The sequence below is a fragment of the Geotrypetes seraphini genome, chromosome 9 (assembly GCF_902459505.1).
Source record: "Geotrypetes seraphini chromosome 9, aGeoSer1.1, whole genome shotgun sequence".
Lineage (NCBI taxonomy): Eukaryota > Metazoa > Chordata > Amphibia > Gymnophiona > Dermophiidae > Geotrypetes > Geotrypetes seraphini.
In genome coordinates, this window is record NC_047092.1 from 117,183,840 (window position 1) to 117,202,664 (window position 18,825).

An 18,825-nucleotide genomic window follows, 5' to 3' on the forward strand; every position below is an offset into this window, starting at 1 on the left:
TGGATGGATACTGGACCCATAAGTAAGGGTGGGTGGGTGCATTGAGAGAAGGTGACCCAGACCAGAAAGGAAGGTAGAAAAGGAGGAACAGATGCTGGACCTACAAGTGGGGTGGGGGGATGATAGAGAGAGGAAGAGAGTGAGGTGGAAAGGGAAACAAAACTATTTTTAGGGTAACTCTCAAACAACCAGAAACTACAGTTATCCAGAATCTACCAATCCCAATGGGCGCCGGATAACTAAAAATTTACTGAATTCTCCCCTTATATCATATATTCAGTCAGTGAATTTTAAGGTGCTGACTGATGCAGGCAGAATCTCACTGTATATTCAAAGCCTGGATTAATACGGGCACTGACATTTGAATATCTGGGTCAGAAGTCGCCACTGGAACTTATCTGTGTGCCAGCTAATATTCAGACTACTGTCCAGATAATATTAGGACAGCTGCTAACCAGGTAAGTCCCTAGCTCTACCCCACTCTGCCCCTAGACTGCCCTGGCACTAACCGGATAGTGCTGCAGCTGTGATGATATTCGGTGGAACTAACTGATTAATTGAATATCAGTGATAGAGCCAGCCAGTGGGTTTAAACAGATGGAAGCCTTCCTACCCAGTTAAATCCCACTGAATATCTCTCCCCTTATATCGTAATTTTGTTGTGATTCACTTTGGACAGGACAATTTTTTATTCAAAATGGCAATAACATTTTTAGAATTAAATTAAATTGTCCCAGCTCTCCAGCAAATTTATAATAATTAACCTAACTGATGATGTCTCCTTGTCTACATGTTATAACATAACTGGGGAAAGAGCTTTATCTCCAACCCTTTTCAGTTCTGCACCTAAAATATTCATACCTGTTTCACAATGTCGCCCAGTATAGCCAGGTAAACAGTCACACTTGTATTTGCCAATATAATGGAAACACGTGCCCCCGTTGTGACATGGCCCAGATGCACATGGGTCTGGCTTCCCTGAAAAGAACAGAAGTAAAAAATCAAGACAAAACAGTCACTGAATTGGTCCACAGAAAAAAGGGAAACCCAAGAACAAAGAAAACTTTGGAAATAGTTTTCCAGATGCTTTCATGCATATCAAACTTTTGTAGCATAATAGAATCAGACCCCAGAATGAAAGATTAGGTTTATGCCTTCAATAATCTTCTTTCTGTTAGTGCCTGGAGGCACTCCCCACAACCAAAGCTACCACACCTCACCCGAATTCCTTCATTCCTCATAATAGGAACCCTTTATTCTCTGTCTGCCATTACGTCCTCCTCACAATTGTACCCAGCTTCCCGCTGGTGCCCGATCATTTTTTAATGTAATATGAAAATAAGTTAATTCTTCTCAACAACCTATGTATATTTTTCTTCTAACTATTTTGCACCTTGTAATTCACTGACCGCTCAATGTTCTCTTATCTATTTTCACTCTAATTCGCTGATTGTATAGCTTTACTTATTGTGAACCTTGTAATTCACTGACATTGTAACTCACCTTGTAATTTCACTGACCGTTCAATGTTCTCTTATCTACCTATACTCTGTAATTCGCTGTTTGTACAGCTTTTCTTCATTGTGAACCGCCTAGAAGTCGCAAGATTATGGCGGTATAGAAAAAATAAAGTTATTATTATTATTATTATTATATGCTAGGTGTTCAATCCCAACCCATAGTCCGGGTGTTGCAGAAATCTACATTTTTTTCTGAACACATGCTGCACTCCCCCTTGCGTGAGAATCAGTAAACAACCTTAGTTCAGTCTGAAAACCAAGCACATACCTGCAAATCCAGGACAAGGGGGTATGGGGAGAATCCTCATCAACATAAATAATTCATGAACTCGTTTGCTCTGCAAAATATTAACAAGTAATAAAAAGGCACAAAGGCAACTCAGAAAAACATTGAGGAACAATGTAGAACTAACCTGCTGTGTGCAATGAGCACCCAAAGAAAGGCCTTCAATAACGAACATACAGTACTCACAGAAAACTCCCCATAGTATCTGTTAGCTGGCTGAAAAATCTTCAAGCCAGTAAGGAGAGGAACCGAGGCAGAAAGGAGCAGGATATATCAACAACTGAATGTATACAGAGAGGGCGGGTCGTATGGAATCTTCCAGGGACTAACAGAAAGAAGATTATCGAAGATATAAACTTAATCTTCCATTCTGTTACATCCGATCCGGATTCCAAATGCTAGGTAACATACCAAAGCCATGGAAACTGGGGAAGGGGGCCATAGTACAAAATATATACAAGGACTACAGGGACCTGACGGACTTCACCTAACAAAGAGAGGCAAGAAAGTTTTTGGACATCGACTAGCACGCCTACTTCGGAAGGCTTTAAACTAGGTAAGTTGGGGGAGGGTTCATACATACATACCAGAGCAGCAAGGATCCACCCTGGGGAAGCAAGTAAAACCCACACTTCTGAGCCTAAGGTAAGTACCCATAGTATACACAAAAAAACAAGAGGCATCTCATCACAAATTTGGATGGGATAGGCATCTCATCACAAATTTGGAGAGCAATGTATTTAATGCACACAGCTTGGGCAACAAAATCCTGGAACTAGAAACAGAGATAAGGAATGCTGACCTTGACATAGTAGCTATATCCGAGACCTGGTTCACAGACTCGCATGGGTGGGATATGGTTATACCAGGCTACAATCTACTTCGTCGGGACAGAGAGGGCAAATTAGGAGGGGGGGGGGGTAGCACTATACACTAAGGATAATATCAAAACTACCAGGATCACAGAGGTTAGATACACAGGGGAATCACTTTGGGTAAACCTGGCCAGAGGGAATGAAAAATGCCTTTACCTCGGTGTGGTATACAGGCCTCCAAGACAACAGGAAGACAAAGAACTGATTGAGGACATAGAGAACATCACTTTGCATGGTGACACAGTACTGTTAGGTGACTTCAACATGCCAGATGCAGACTGGAACACCTTCTCAGCAACTACGAGTGGTAGCAGAAGAATATTAACCTCCATTAAGGGTGCAAAACTCAAACAAATGGTATTAGAGCTCATCAGGGAAAAAGCAATACTAGACCTGGTACTCACAAATGGAGACAGTGTCTTGGAAGTATCAGTGGGAGACACGCTGGCCTCCAGTGACCACAACATGGTATGGCTTAACCTCAGGAAAGGCTTCTCTAAATCAAACACAGCAACGAGGGTCCTCAACTTTAGGGGCACAGATTTCGACCACATGAGAGACTTTGTCCATCAGGAGCTGCAAAACCATGCAGAAACTGACAATCCGGAAACTATGTGGTCAAATCTAAAATCCATCCTGAATGAAGCATCTAGCCGCTACATAAATACGGTAAGTAAACGCCGGAGAAACAAAAAACCACAATGGTTCAACAAGGAAATTTCGGACCTCATTAAAAAGAAAAAAGAAGCATTTATCACCTACAAACATCTTGGGAAAAGGGAGGCAAAAGAAGACTATCTGGCCAGATCTAAGGCTGTCAAAAAGGCAGTCAGGGAAGCCAAACTTCGAACAGAGGAAGATCTAGCACGGAACATTAAAAAAGGGGACAAATCCTTTTTCAGGTACATTAGCGACAGGAAGAGAAACAAAAATGGGATAGAACGCCTTAGGCAATCAGATGGAAACTATGCAGATTCTGATACTACCAAGGCAGAACTGCTAAATGAATACTTCTGCTCAGTATTCACCTGTGAAGCACCGGGAGCTGGTCCACAACTACAGATAAGAGACAGACAAAATGACCTGTTTCAGGATTACGAGTTTACACCCAGTAGTGTCTACCACGAACTTTCAAGACTCAAAGCAGACAAAGCCATGGGACCAGACAATCTACACCCCAGGGTACTGAGAGAGCTGAGTGAAGTTCTGGCTGAACCACTATCCGTGCTCTTCAATCTTTCCATGCGCACGGGAAAAGTACCCCTAGACTGGAAAACAGCTAACGTAATTCCACTCCACAAAAAGGGCTGCAGAACAGAGACAGAAAATTACAGACCGGTGAGTCTTACATCCATAGTGTGCAAACTCATAGAAACACTGATCAAACAGAAACTTGACAAAACTCTAGATGAAGAAAATTTACGTGATCCACACCAACACGGATTTACCAGGGGAAGGTCCTGTCAATCTAATCTGATTGACTTCTTTGACTGGGTGACCAGTCATCTGGTTGCCGGGGAGTCCCTGGACGTGATATATTTGGACTTCAGCAAAGCTTTTGATAGCGTCCCACACCGCAGGCTGTTGAACAAACTAAAATCGATGGGATTAGGGGATACATTCACTAAATGGGTAAGGGATTGGCTAGATGGTAGGCTTCAAAGGGTGATGGTAAACAGTACCCCCTCCAAATGTCAGCAGTGATGAGTGGAGTACCTCAGGGCTCTGTCTTAGGGCCGATTCTATTCAATTTATTCATAGGAGATTTGACCCAAGGGCTTAGAGGAAAAGTATCACTGTTTGCCAACGACGCCAAACTATGCAACATAGTAGACAAAAACAGTTTGCCTGACTTTATGACGCAGGACCTACGGCAGCTGGAACAGTGGTCATCAACTTGGCAGTTAGGCTTCAATGCTAAAAAATGTAAAGTAATGCACCTAGGCAAAAAAAATCCACACAGAACTTACACACTAAATGGTTAAACCTTGTCCAGGACCACGGTGGAACGTGATTTAGGAGTGATCATTAGCAATGATATGAAGGCTGCCAATCATGTGGAGAAGGCTTCGTCCAAGGCAAGACAAATGATGGGCTGCATCCGTAGGGGTTTTGTCAGCAGAAAACCTGAAGTCATAATGCCACTGTACAGATCCATGGTGAGACCTCATCTCGAGTATTGTGTTCAATTCTGGAGACCACACTACCGGAAAGATGTGTTGAGAATTGAGTCGGTTCAGCGAATGGCTACCAGGATGGTCTTGGGGCTCAGGGATCTCACGTATGAAGAAAGGTTAAAAAAACTGCGGATGTACTCACTGGAGGAGCGAAGAGAGAGGGGGGACATGATTGAGACCTTTAAATATATCACGGAGCGTATAGAGGTGAAAGATGATATCTTCAATCTTACAGGGCCCACGGTAACCAGAGGACACTCGCTGAAAATCAGGGGAGGGAAATTTCAAGGTGATGCTAGGAAGTACTTCTTCACCGAAAGGGTGGTCGATCATTGGAACAAGCTGCCTCAGCAGGTGATTGAGGCCAACAGTGTGTCAGATTTTAAGAGAAAATGGGATATTCATGTGGGATCTATAGGGGAGTAAGAATCAGGGAGTTGGTATGGGCAGACTCGATGGGCTGTGGCCCTTTTCTGCCGTCAATTTCTATGTTTCTATGTTTCATATATAAATTATCAAAACGAACACATTTTGATCACTAAATTGAAAATAAAATCATTTTTCCTACCTTTGTTTGGTAATTTCATCAGTCTCTGGTTGCACTTTATTCTTCTGACTGTTTTTGGGACCTCAAAACCGAGGTCCCAAAAACAGCATCAGAATGCACTGCCACGTTCACTCAGTAAACCGGGTAAAAGTATGAAGCGAGGACCACGTAGCTGCCCTACAAATTTCATCAGGATGAAGTGCACCCATGATGCAGCCACAGTTCTTGTCGAGTGCGCTTTAAGCGAGATCGGCATCTGCTTGCCACAGGTGATAAACTCACAGAAATGGCCAGTCAAATCCATCAAGCTATCGAGGACTTGGATGCTGGTCTACCACGGTGAGGCGCAGCAAAGAAAACAAAAAGGTGATCAGACAGCCTGAATTCATTAGTTCTTTCCAAATAATGGAGCAAGACCCTCCTGACATCCAATTTGCATAAGATCTGATCTTTGCATTCTGAACCGGTTAATTAGAATGCAGGCAGCCTAACCTCCTGGTTGACATGAAAAGCCAAGACCACTTTTGGCAAGAAAAATGGTACAGTATGGAGAAAACCCCCCACGTCCAAAATACAGAGAAAGGGTTCCCTGCATGAAAGAGCCTGAAGCTCTGAAATATGCCGTGCTGAGACAATGGCGACCAGAAAAACAGTCTTGATCGAAAGGTCCAGAAGAGAAGCATCCTTCAGGGATTCGAAAAGAGCCTTAGCAAGGCCCTGCAAATCAATGTTAAGATTCCACGAAGGGAAAGGAAGATGCAAGAGAGGATGCAGATGAAGCACCCCCCTCATGAACCTGGTCACATCCAGATGAGCAGTAAACAAACTAGCACCCTTGTATGCAAGAAAACACAGAAGGTCCACAACCTGAACTTTCAGGGAGGCCACTGCCAGACATTTGTCTAAACCTCCTGCAGGAAAGCCAGAACCACCAAAACGGGAGCCTTCTCAGGCTCCACCTGATCCCTAGCACAACACGATTGGAAAATCTTCCAAGCCTTAGCATAAGAAGACATAGTAGAGGGTTTCTTTGAGCGCAAAAGAGTTGAAATAACTATCTCCAAATAACCGCGCTTTATCAAGGCTAAGCACTCAAGAGCCATGTCATAAAACCAAAGCGCTGTGGGTTCTCCATGGGCACCGGACCCTGACTGAAGAGGTAATGAACAGGAAGCCAGAGCTTTTAGTCCCGCTGAAGATGTATGAGATCCACATACCACGGGTGGCAAAGCCAATCAGGAGCCACCATTATCACCAGGCCAGAATGCATTGCTATCCGGCGGATGACCAGACCAACCAGAGGCCATGGAGGGAACACATACAGGAACTTGTGAACCTGCCAGGGCTGCACCAAGGCGTCCAAGCCCCAGACTTCTGCATTGCATTCTTCGACTGAAAAAATGCCTGGCCTTCGTGTTCTCTGCTGAAGTCATCAAGTTCAGCTGAGGCTAACCCTAGGGCTGAGCAATCAGACCGAATGCCTTCTGCAATAGGGACCATTCTCCCGGGTCCAGAATCAGTCTGCTGAGGAAATCTGCCTGAATGTTGTCAACACCAGCCACATGAGCCGCTGAGAGTGACAGAAGGTGGGAGGAAGTGACGTCATCTGGAAGCATGGCAGCTTAATTTTTGAACTCCGTCGAGGCTCGAGCTTTGCAGTTTTATATTTGCTTTCTGCTGCAGTGTGAGAGTCTTACCTTGGAGAGTACAATTGCTGAGTGCATGGCGAGTAGTAAAAAATTGGAAAAGTTCCAATTCCCGGGCACTACAAGTGTAAAAACACAATCGCATGTGAACAGCTCCCTGGCGAACTCATTCAAGATGGCGCAGCTGCTAGCGGCCCCGCAGGCCGGATCCTCTGAAGCTACTTCTTCGGAGGGTGAGCCGCTAGAGGAGGGGACCTTTGAACACTGGTTCTGGGACCTTAAAGCCGAGATGGTGGGACTGCGCTCGGACATTAAGGCAGCCCTGGCAGAGATTCGGGCGGAGGTAGGAGAGCTGTGAGGCAGAGTTTCTGCCTCTGAGGATCATTTGGAGAGCGTGGAGACAAGTTTGCAGGAGACCACAGTAGTGGCAGATTCGGCGGTGACACAACTTGATGAACTGAGGCGGCAAGTAGAAGATTTGGAGAACAGATCGAGATGCAATAACTTGCGTTTTAAGGGTATTCCTGAAACTGAGCGCTATAAAGATGCACGGCAAGTGGTGCAGGAATTTTGCAGCCACTTGCTTGGTGAGGAGGATTGGGTGGATCAGTCCCATATAGCACTGCATCGGGCCCATAGAAGTTTGGGCCAGGTTCCTGGGACCGATAACCGGGATATAGTTGCCTGCTTTGGAGACTTTTTGGTGAAAGAAAAGAAATCTCCAGGTGGCGCCTCATCGCCCCACCTTCACCTGGCAGGGGATAGCAGTCGGGGTTTATCAAGATTTGGTTACTGCTACCCTGCAAAAAAGGCGATCCTTTCGGGAGGTTACCCAAGTGCTGCAAGCAGAGGGCTATCGCTATAGATGGCTTTTTCCATTTGGGCTGCTATTCACTATTAATGGGAAACATTGTAAAGTGGATACTGTGGCAGATACTTGGATGGCCTTGAAAGACATGGGATGTCGCCTGCCCTTGAAACAGCAGGAGCGGAGATCGCCCAGCACGAGCGTGGAGACTGGTGGCCGGGACCAACGGGTCTCCGACGGGACTAGCCAGCCTCCAACATTGGATACTTGAACTGCTTTGCTACTCTTAGCTCTTGTATATCCTATACTCTTCCTTTCTAAGGAAGGATCTGTTCGCAATGGCATTGCTGTGTTTTATAGTTTTAGTCATGTTGTATATCTTATGAGGTTCAACACTTGTTTATGTCCACATGACTCTTAGGGGTTGAGCTGCACAGCTGACTGAGAAGTCAAAGCTTGCTAAATGTTTGAGTGCGTGTAGTGGAGAGTGGGTTCGGTTTGTAGGTGGGAATGGAAGGGGTGAATGGCTGCAGAGAAGGGGAGTGTGGTGAGATTGAGCCTCTTCGATTTGACTCATTTTTCTCAACCTGGCTGACTCAAAGTTAGCGGGATCAGCTACTTGGAGGGGGAGGGGGGAGGAATGGGAAGGGATTTGGCAGACAACAGAGGAGGGGATTGGGGGGGCGTGATGAAGAGGATCCTGGTACCCTGTTGCTCTGATAGATGGAGGGGGGGTGGGGAGGGAGGGATCTGGTGGTTAACTATTTTTGGGCATTGCCTCTGTGGGGTGGGGGGTTGGGGCAGGGAGAACTTGTGGGTGAAAATTGTACTGATGGTGTGTTTTTCTAATCTGCACTTGTTTACTGTGTATTTGTTGTATATGATGGACGATGATGTGATTATATATTTCTTCTTATAAAACTTATAATAAAAATTTAAATATTTTTTAAAAAAGAGAGTGACAGAAGGTGAGCATCCACCCATCAAAACAGCATGTGAGCATCTTGGCCCATGTGAGCGCTTCTTGTGCCTCCTTGATGATTAACATATGCCACCTATGGCATTGCCGAAGACTCGAACTGCTTTTCCTTCCAGAAGAGGGAGAGTTTGAAGTGCCAGCCAAATTGCCCGAAGCTCCAGACGATTAATAAACTGTTTCTGATGATGAGTTCACCACCCCTGAATAGAACACTCCTTGCAGTGATTCCCCCAACCCGACAGGCTGGCATCCGTCATGAGAGTCATCCACTCTGCTATCCAAAGAAGCCTGCCCTGATGGAGAGCCTCCCCTGAAGCTCAGGATGCTGCGAGCTGGCTCCATCTAAGGGAGCGGCATCTGAAGGGAATGACACTGCGGAGACCACCAAGAGAGAAGGGACTCCTATAACAGGCGCATGTGAGCTAGGGCCTAGGGAACCACCTCCAAAGAGGCCACCATGGACCCCAGAACCTAAAGATAAAGCTAGGCTTTGGGAGCCAATCAGTCCAGAAGAGCTCTGATCTGCTGTTGAAATTTCTGTCTGCGTGCCTCGAGAAGAAAAACCCCAACCGTTCTTGGTATTGAAGAGGAGCCCCAGATACTCCAACATCTGGGAGGATGTCACATTGCTCTTCTTGAAGTTGACAATCCACCCCAATGCCTGCAACTGAGATACTACCATTTCCACCGCACTCTCTCACTCCCAATGAGATGGAGCTTGAATCAACCAGTCGTCCATGTAAGGATGAACCTGGATCCCCTGCCAGTGGAGAAAGACCACCACAACTACAATCATCTTGGTAAAAAGTATGAGGCTCCATCACAAAGCCAAAGGGTAGAGCGGTGAACTGGAAATGTTGCAGAACATGGAAACACAGAAACCTTCAATGCTCTGAGTAGATTGGAATATGGAATATTCCAATATTCTGGTATCCTTGGAATATGGAGATATTGGAATATCTCCCATGGAAGTCTGCTGGCCATTGACTTTGTCACAGGTTTCTAGCCTTTCTAGTGTTGCCTTTCCCACCCCTGATCGTGTGGAAGAGGATCCATGGGGGCAGAGCTTGGTGTCAATCTCTGGCCAGCTGGCAGTCCAAAGATCTTCATTCCTGTGCATTTGGAGCTGTTTTTGAGACAGAAGAGTCCTTTTTTCTCCACTCAGCTGCTGTAAAACACTGACTGGCAAAGGCACTACAGAGATTGTGAGTAACTCCATTATTTCTTATGGGAACTTCGGGGGTGGCTGGAACTCAATTTAAAATCTGTTTTTCACAGTTTCTGAGGGTAGGGTTTAGGCCCCCCCCCACCTCCCCAGACTCAGATTTGTTTGATTTGCTGTTTTGGCACGAATTTGCTGACAGTGGCCATCTTGGATTTTTATCGATCTTTTTTTCAAAATTTTATTTTGCCTCAAAACCCCTTAATTTGTTTAAAAATCTTTTGGGATGGACTTCCCAGCATCTAATCTCTTGAAATTGTGCATTGATTGTGCTGGATCAGTTTCGTGTATCGCGTGCCATAGCACGCAAGGGGAGGGGACAGGAACTTCTGCTTTGGCCTCCTCCGCGGTCTCACGAGCTGGGGAGCTACCCTGGGTCCGTGACTTTGTAAAAAAATTTTGTCCAGCGGTTCTACTGGCTTCTCGCACAAAACGTCGGCTTTCCAAGTCTAGGGACTCTTGTAGTTGAGCGTGTGTGTCTCAGCAGCTCCCTGCCATGGATGTATTCTATGACTTTTCACCAGAACTTATTCAGCTTTTCTGGAAAGTTTTTCCTACAGACCCAGCGCATTCGGCGTGGCAGGAGGACACTGCGGATCCGTCTAGGCCTGTTGCACCAGTGGAGCTTCCTGTTCAGGAGCCCTCTTGTCTGGCCTTGGTGGATCTCAATTGCATCAGTTTCCATTCAGATGTGATGCCTCTGCAGTCTCCTGATACTGCTTCTATTTTAGATCCAGCTGATACCATTGCCACGACTAGTCACTTCGGTCACCCTGTAAGTCCGAATTTGGGGGATGACCCTACAGTTCAGCATAGTTCTGTTTCCTTTCTCATTGATGATGATCGCAAAGAGCTTAAGCTAGATTCTCCTCCTTCCACTTCTTAGACCTTGGTCCTGGACCATTCTAAGGTGCTGTCTTCCTTTTTTCTGGCTCATTCGCAGCTTCTTGGGCTGCTTCAAGCACAATGGGACATTCCAGAAAGCTCTTTGGAGTCTTCTAAAGCTATGTTGAAGCTTTATCCACTGGCGCTTGAATTTCAACAGGTTTTAGAACAGCCTAAAATGGATTCCTCTGTGGTGCAGGTGATCAGGCATACAGCCCTTCCTAGTGAGTTAATGCTTAGGGATTCTCAGGATCATAGAATGAATATTATATTGAAAAAGATTTTTGAAGTGGTGACTTTGAGGTTGAAGACGGCAGTGGCCACTTCCTTTATGGTGTGTGCCTGTCATTCCAGATTACGAGGAGCGTCCTCTGAAGAACTTCCTTCTTGTCCGCCGCTGATCATGGATGGGGTGGATTAGGTAATTGATGCCCTTTATGATTTTATTCAAGTTCTTAGCAAGGTCTCCGCTTATGCAGTGTCTATGCATCTGACTCTTTAGATCCATAATTGGGCAAGGGACTCCTCCTCTAAGGCTACTGTAAGCAAACTTCCTTTCAAGGGCCAGCTTCTCTTTGGTAAAGGCCTGGATGACCTTATGACCAGTGTGGCTGAACACCATCCTAAGTCTCTCCCTGTGAATAGGTCTTGTCAGCCAGTGGACAGGATTCGTAGTAATTTTCGTTCCTCCTGCAGGTTTCATCAGGAATCAGCAGGAACTTCTTCTTAGATATACTCCCTGGGCTACCGCCCTCGATACAACAATTCCAATTCCAAGCGGCCTCAGACCTCTAACTCCCAAGCAGTGGCTGCTCCTAGGAAGACTCAATGATGCCAGGAGTCAGTCGGCGCTTCCTCGAATTGGAGGTCACCTGTTTCAGTTTTATCAGGAGTGGACTCGGGTTTCATCAGATCAATGGATGTTGGACATCATTCGGGAGGGGCACAAGATAGATTTCTTTTGCCTGCTTCCTGAGCTCTTTCTGGATTCTCTGGTGGGTCGGCCAGAAAAAGAGGTCCAAGTCTGCACTACCATGCAACATCTGCTGGACATGACTGCGATAGAACCCGTTCCAGAGCAAGAATCAGGCTTAGGAAGACTGGAGGCCTATTCTGGATCTAAAGTCAGTCAACCACTTCTTCTAGGTTCCCCATTTCCGGAGGGAAACTGTGTAAACGGTCATAGCAGCTGTCTCTCTAGGAGAGTTTCTGGTATCCTTGGATACCCTGGGCACTTTCTCTACAGATCCACCAGAGTTTCTCTGTGAAGCAGCAGTCTGGCACCGCAGGACTGCATCCTTTTCTCTGACAGCCTACCATCGGCGAGGTATCTCAAGGCCCTGAAGCCACTAAGAAATGAAGTTTAAGCAAATTAAGTGAAAAAATAAGAAACAGAAGCAGAGCACCAGCAAAAGACTTCTGGGACTGCTTGCAGAAATTGAAACTTAGGTTGTTTACTGATTCTCACATTAGGGGGAGTGCAGCATGTGTTCAAAAAAGATGTAGATTTCTGCAAAACCAGACTGCGGGTTGTGATTGAACACCTAGCATATAGAATCCGGAAGGGGCGTAACAGAAGAATGTTATTCATAACCGAAACAAGGACCATGTCATATCCATACCACAATTCTTTATTGTGTGTTATATGGATTTACCAATTTGTCTGCATCACTTTTATTTGTGGAGACTTTTATTAAAACTTTTGCATCAAAACCATCATTTCCACAGTTTTCTTTGTTCCTGAAAAGAACAGACATATTGCACCTCTTTGTAATTTGTAAAATATCCTAATTTATGGTGACATATAGCTAACAATATTGAGTGATCCAACTTTACTTACTGTTTTCACAAAAAATATGGCATTTTCATCTGTGTAGTACACTACCACCTGCATATTTTGTCTATGTGTGCGCGTGTGTGTATCCTTTCCCATATTCACATAAAAGGCTAAATTCAGTAAATGGCGCCAGCAAAAATTTATGATCACTGCTATTCTAAAAAGGCACTCTGAGTGATCCTTATAGAATAGCACTTGGGCCCAGATTCTATAAAAGATGCCTAAAGTTAGGTGCCTAGATTGACATGCCTAGGAGATCTAGGCATCTAAATTAATATTTAAAAAGCTTAATCGGAGCTGATAACAAGCAAATACCAACTCATAATTAGCTAAAATTAAAAGTAATTGCTTTCTAAGTGTCTAACTTGGTAGACACCTATCACTTTCAGCTAGAAACCTAGTCCAAGGCATCTGCCAGAAAATGGGCGTGGTTAGGGTGAATTGTGGGCAGATCATGGGCATGTTTTGCATTTAGGTACCTAAATTGGACTTAGGCTCCGGTATTTAGGCCAAGAAAACCCTGGCATAAATAGGGGGTGCCTAAAGTTTTGACGCTTACTGGTACCTAAGTTCAATTTATGCATCGCTAGGTGTGATTCTATAAAGGGTACCTAACTCATGATTGACATGCTGTTTTTAGAATCACAGCCATTTTTTGGTACCCAACTTTGTGTGTGAAGACTTATACCAACTGAAAACTGGTGTAAATCCTGGTGTGTAACCTGGGCATGCAACCACCTAATTCTACTGTATAACACTGCATGTAATTTTTTGGAACACCCTTGACCCTTCCATAGACACACCCACTTTTGGGTTACACACAAGAAGATTTGGACACAGATCTTTATAGAATCACATGCAGCAAAATCTGCACACAAATCCAAATTAGAATCAGTTAACATATATAATTCATTAACAGCCAATTAGTGATTGTTAATGTCATATTATCTATTTGCATGGGAATCTCAGGATTGTGCTCAAATTTGGGCGCCATTTATAGAATCAGAGAGTCTGTGTTATTCTGTTGCTCATAGAGTCTGATTCACTGAGAGGGTTTTACCACAAGGCATCTAGGGCATTGGTTTCAAACTCATACCCTTAGTAGGGCCACATTTTGGATTTGTAGGTACTTGGAGGGCCGCAGAAAAAATAGTTAATGTCTTATTAAAGAAATGACAACTTTGCATGAGGTAAAACTCTTTATAGTTTATAAATCTTTCCTTTAACAGTTAAAGGAAAGATTTATAAACTATAAAGAGTTTTACCTTATGCAAAATTGTCATTAACTATTTTTTCTGCGGCCCTCCAACATAGAACATAGAACATAGAAAGATGACGGCAGAAAAGGGCTATAGCCCATCAAGTCTGCCCACTCTACTGTCCCACCCCATTAAGTCAGAGTGCTGCTTGACCCACGTAGAGATCCCACTGGATGTCCCATTTATTCTTAAAATCGAGTACGCTAGTGGCCTTGATCACTTGCACTGGTAGTTTGTTCCAGTGATCCACCACCCTTTCTGTAAAGAAATACTTCCTGGTATCACCACCAAATCTCCCTCCTCTGAGTTTGAGCGGGTGCCCCCTTGTGACTGAAGGTCCCTTAGGAAAGAATATGTCGTTTTCCACCTCGACACGACCTGTGACGTACTTAAATGTGCCAATCATGTCACCCCTCTCCTTGCGCTCCTCTAGAGAGTAGAGCTGCAACTTGCCCAGTCTTTCCTCGTATGAGAGACCCTTGAGTCCGGAGACCATCCTAGTGGCCATTCGCTGGACTGACTCAGCTCGAAGTACATCTTTACGGTAATGTGGCCTCCAGAATTGCACACAGTACTCCAGATGAGGTCTCACCATGGTTCTGTACAGTGGCATTATGACTTCAGGTTTACGGCTGACAAAGCTTCTATTGATACATCCCATCATCCGCCTTGCCTTGGATGAGGCCTTCTCTACTTGTTTGGCAGCCTTCATGTCTGCACTGATGATTACTCCCAAGTCCCATTCTTCTGAGGTCGTAGCTAGTGTTTCTCCATTCAAGGTGTATGTTCTGCATGGATTTCTGCTGCCGAGATGCATCACCTTACACTTCTTTGCGTTGAAGCCCAGCTGCCATGTTGAAGACCAGTTTTCCAACTTGATCAGATCCTGCGCCATACCATCCATGAGATCGCTTTCACCTACTATATTACACAGTTTGGCGTCATCGGCAAACACCGCTACTTTACCCTGAAGCCCTCGGGTCAAGTCCCTTATGAATATGTTAAAAAGGGATGGTCCCAGGACTGAGCCCTGTGGCACTCCGCTAGTCACCTCCGATGTCTTAGAGAGGGTGCCATTGACCACCACCCTCTGAAGTCTTCCACTCAGCCAATCATTGACCCATGCCATTAGTTTCTCACCTAACCCCATCGATTTCATCTTGTTTAATAGTCTACGGTGTGGGACACTGTCAAACGCTTTACTGAAATCCAAGTACACTATGTCCAGAGACTCTCCCGAGTCTAGCTTTCCTGTCACCGAGTCAAAGAAGCTGATAAGATTGGATTGGCATGACCTGCCCCTAGTGAATCCATGTTGACAGGGATCCCTCAGATTCCCCTCATCCAATATCGTGTCTAATTTCCCTTTAAGTAGAGTTTCCATGAGTTTACACACTATTGATGTGAGACTTACTGGTCTATAATTCGCAGCCTCCGCTCTGCAACCCTTTTTGTGCAGAGGAACAACATTGGCAGTTTTCCAGTCCAGGGGGACTCTCCCCGTACTTAGGGAGAGATTGAAGAGCATGGCTAACGGTTCCGCCAAAACATCACATAGCTCTCTGAGCACTCTTGGGTGCAGATTGTCCAGTCCCATGGCTTTGTTCACCTTGAGTCTTGACTGTCCGGTCCCATGGCTTTGTTCACCTTGAGTCTTGACCAAGTACCCTATTTTTTCTGCAGCCCTCACATTTAAAGTTTAATATCTTTCCTTTCTCAAAACTGACACATTTCAATCACTATATTGAAAATAAAATCATTTTCCCTGCCGTTGTTGTCTGGTGACTTTATTTTTCTGTGCTTTTAACTGTTTCCAGGGCCTTCTTGTCCTTTGACTGATTTTCTCTCCATCTTCACTTTCTGCCTTGCATCCATCTTTGGCATTAACTTAATATTCAATTTTTCTGCTTTCTTTTCAAAATCTATGTTTCCATGTCTTACCTTCCCTTCTATCTCTCTTTTCTTCTGTCCCTATTTTCATGGTCTGACATCTCTTTCTTTCCTTTCTCTCCCTCCCTCCTTTCTTCCTTTCCCCTGGTCTGGTATCTGTCTCCTTCCCTCCCCCAACTTTTTATTTCTTTCACCCTGCCCCCTTCTTTCTTTCTCTCTTTATCCATGCCCCCATTCTTTCTATATTGGCTGGCCCGGAACTTCCTCCCTGACGTTAGAATTGATATCGGATGGCGAGAATTGGTCAGCTCCGAGCTGGGGAAGATATGCAGGGAGAGCTAAGACCTCGGGCGCTGGCCTGTTCTCCGATTGCGGTGGCTTGGGGGAGGGCAGTGGGAAGGGAAGAAGACTGGGGACCCCTGCTTTAGGTGAGGACAGATCGCGGGCCGCAAAATAGTCCTTGGGGGGCCGCGTATTTGAGACTGCTGATCTAGGGGGACTGATGAATCAGGATAAGTGTATTACAAATGGTATGTGCACCCCATTGACAAGCAAATAGTAGCAAACATGCATCTTTCATAGAAAGCTCAGAAGAATTCTTTTCATGTCCCTGCCCCATTCCTGGAAGTTCTGACCTCATCTGCACAAGCCTCAAAATCATAAGGCTTGTGCGGTTAAGGCAGAGCTTACAGGAAAGGGGCAGGGACAGGGACAAAATTTGTGGAGACGGGACAGGGAAATTGAGTTCCTGCAGGGATGGGGAAAATTTGTCCCCATGTCCATCTCTATTTCTCATAAGAATTCTTGTAGGGAGCTTCATTAACATTCTTTTGCCCCCACCTCCCCTCCTTCTGGGCTGTCCTCCAAATCCTTAGTTGTCTCTCTACAAGTGAGATGGTAGGAACCGGTCTTTTCTGCTCATGTTTATTTTTCAATTATAGTCAGGTTTTTTGGAGATCATTTGAAAGGTTTTTTGGTGCTGCAGAGAATTCTACTCTTGGGACAGCTCTGGCTGTGGGAGAGTGCAGATTCTGACATCAAGGGTCTGCTTCCATGGGGCAGACTGCTTTGCAATGCACCCACTTGAACAACCTGGACTACAAGTTCGGGGGCTCAGGGACCATTCCCTTCAGAGCAAGGCTTGTCCCAGGTTTGTCCATAGTGGGCTTGAGCGCAGGCTGAGTGGCTCTGTGGCAGTTTTTCCAGGATCGGGGCCGACTGCTTTCCTCCCCCCATTTGCGTGTAAGTGATCCGGTTGGGTTTGAGGTCTCCAACTGGTTCGTTGGGACCAAGATGCAGTCAGAAAACACAAGCAGTCCAGATTCCAGGCTTGTTGAGGCAGAGGTTTCCTTGTAAGCTGTTTGCAGCTTCCACACTTGTAGCTCCCAGCACATAGCATGGTGCAGTGAGTAACAAGCTGATAGCCTGGCAAACAAAAATGGGGGTGGGGGGTTCTTTAAATTCATTAAATTTTTGGGGGGAAGGGGGAGTTCTAGGGTTAGAGTTAGATTTCCCCCACCTCTAAAATCCTAAAATCGCTAATTTTTATTCCCCAGTGCAGCTCCCCAGGGCTGTTTTTGGCATTAAAATCACTGCTGTTACAGCCATCTTGGATTTCCCAATTTGAAAATAATAGCCTCTGCCTCAAAACATCTTGATTTTGCTTAAAATCAGGTGTGATGGACTCCTCTGGCCAGGATACCTTGGATTCATGCCAAGTTTGCAGTGGTTGGCTGTCTGAGGATCATCCGTGTTCCACGGCACATGAGTAGGGACAGGAGCCTACTGGCTTAGCCTCCTCAAGGGGTGTTAGTGCCCAGTTAGTCCAAGGACCTGGCAGAAATTCCATATTTGAACCGAGGAGCAGCGCAAGTGCATCCCCGGTGAAGCGCAGCCGTGACGTGGCTGAAAACCCCCCAAAAGGAGCTCATGAGTGTCCACAGGGGTCATCTGGATGTCCAGGTCAGGAGTTTCCCCTTGAAATCATCAATGTGATGTCTGAAGCTTACATGATTAACAAGGGCCACATGGAACCTTTGGTCCTGCTGGCGCCGGGTTTCCCCCCTCCCCCCAAGAGCACAATTCCCCAGCAACAATGCCATGCGCAAGACGAGGAAGTTCGGTCTGAGGAAGACTAGGATGAAATGGGCTCTATTTCAATGCCTTTACTCTCCCAGTCAGGGTCCTCTGTAGCAGCAGATTCTGCTTTATCTCTAGGGGGGCTGGATCAGGATCTGATGGAGGCCCCTGATTTTGAAGATCCGACTGTGTAGGCTGTTTAAGCCTTCAGTGTTTTTGGAGGTTATCATGGAATCCCTTATGAGCAGCACATAGGCACAGATCTCCTGTTTTCCCTCTCATCAAGATATTACCAAAATGCTCACAAACTATTGGGAGGTCCTAGAGGGGCTCTTTCAGGTAGCCACAGGCATTGCAAAGCTCTATCCAATGGATGTGGAATTTTACCAGCTCTTTGTTCTTCCAAAGTGGATTCACTTGTGGTGCAGGTTACAAAGTAGAGTTGCGAGCTGGAATCGAATCCGTCCCCGTCCATCCCCATTTAATTATGCTACTGAATTATAAATAAGCAAAGACACTTTATTAATTTGGAAATATTAACTGGGAAGAATACTGTACATACTTTGTCAGTGGCTCTCTGCCAGAGCTTTTAATGTAAATGTAAATACTCCAGGTGATGAGAATCCTCAAGCTATGTCAGCTGAGGACTTCCTCTGAAGGTGGCCGGGAGTCCCTTTTGCCAAGCTTGGCAGGCGACAGCAGAATCCCTGAGTCACAGATGCTGGCAAATTGGAGTGGATAGAGAGAGACCTTCTGTGTTAGGGAAAAGTATTATTTTAGTCTGAGTTTAATGCCAGCATATTATTGATCAACCA

At 45.4% G+C, this 18,825-nt stretch overlaps 1 protein-coding gene across 1 annotated transcript in view; it reads right to left on the reverse strand.

The window, feature by feature from the left end:
• Window positions 1-18,825, reverse strand: part of SNED1 (sushi, nidogen and EGF like domains 1) — a 1,138,259-nt gene that overhangs the window by 630,516 nt on the left and 488,918 nt on the right. The window contains exon 13 of the mRNA XM_033958723.1: window positions 862-978. Within this exon, the coding sequence (XP_033814614.1) occupies window positions 862-978 (117 nt within the window). The remainder of the gene's footprint in view (window positions 1-861; window positions 979-18,825) is intronic.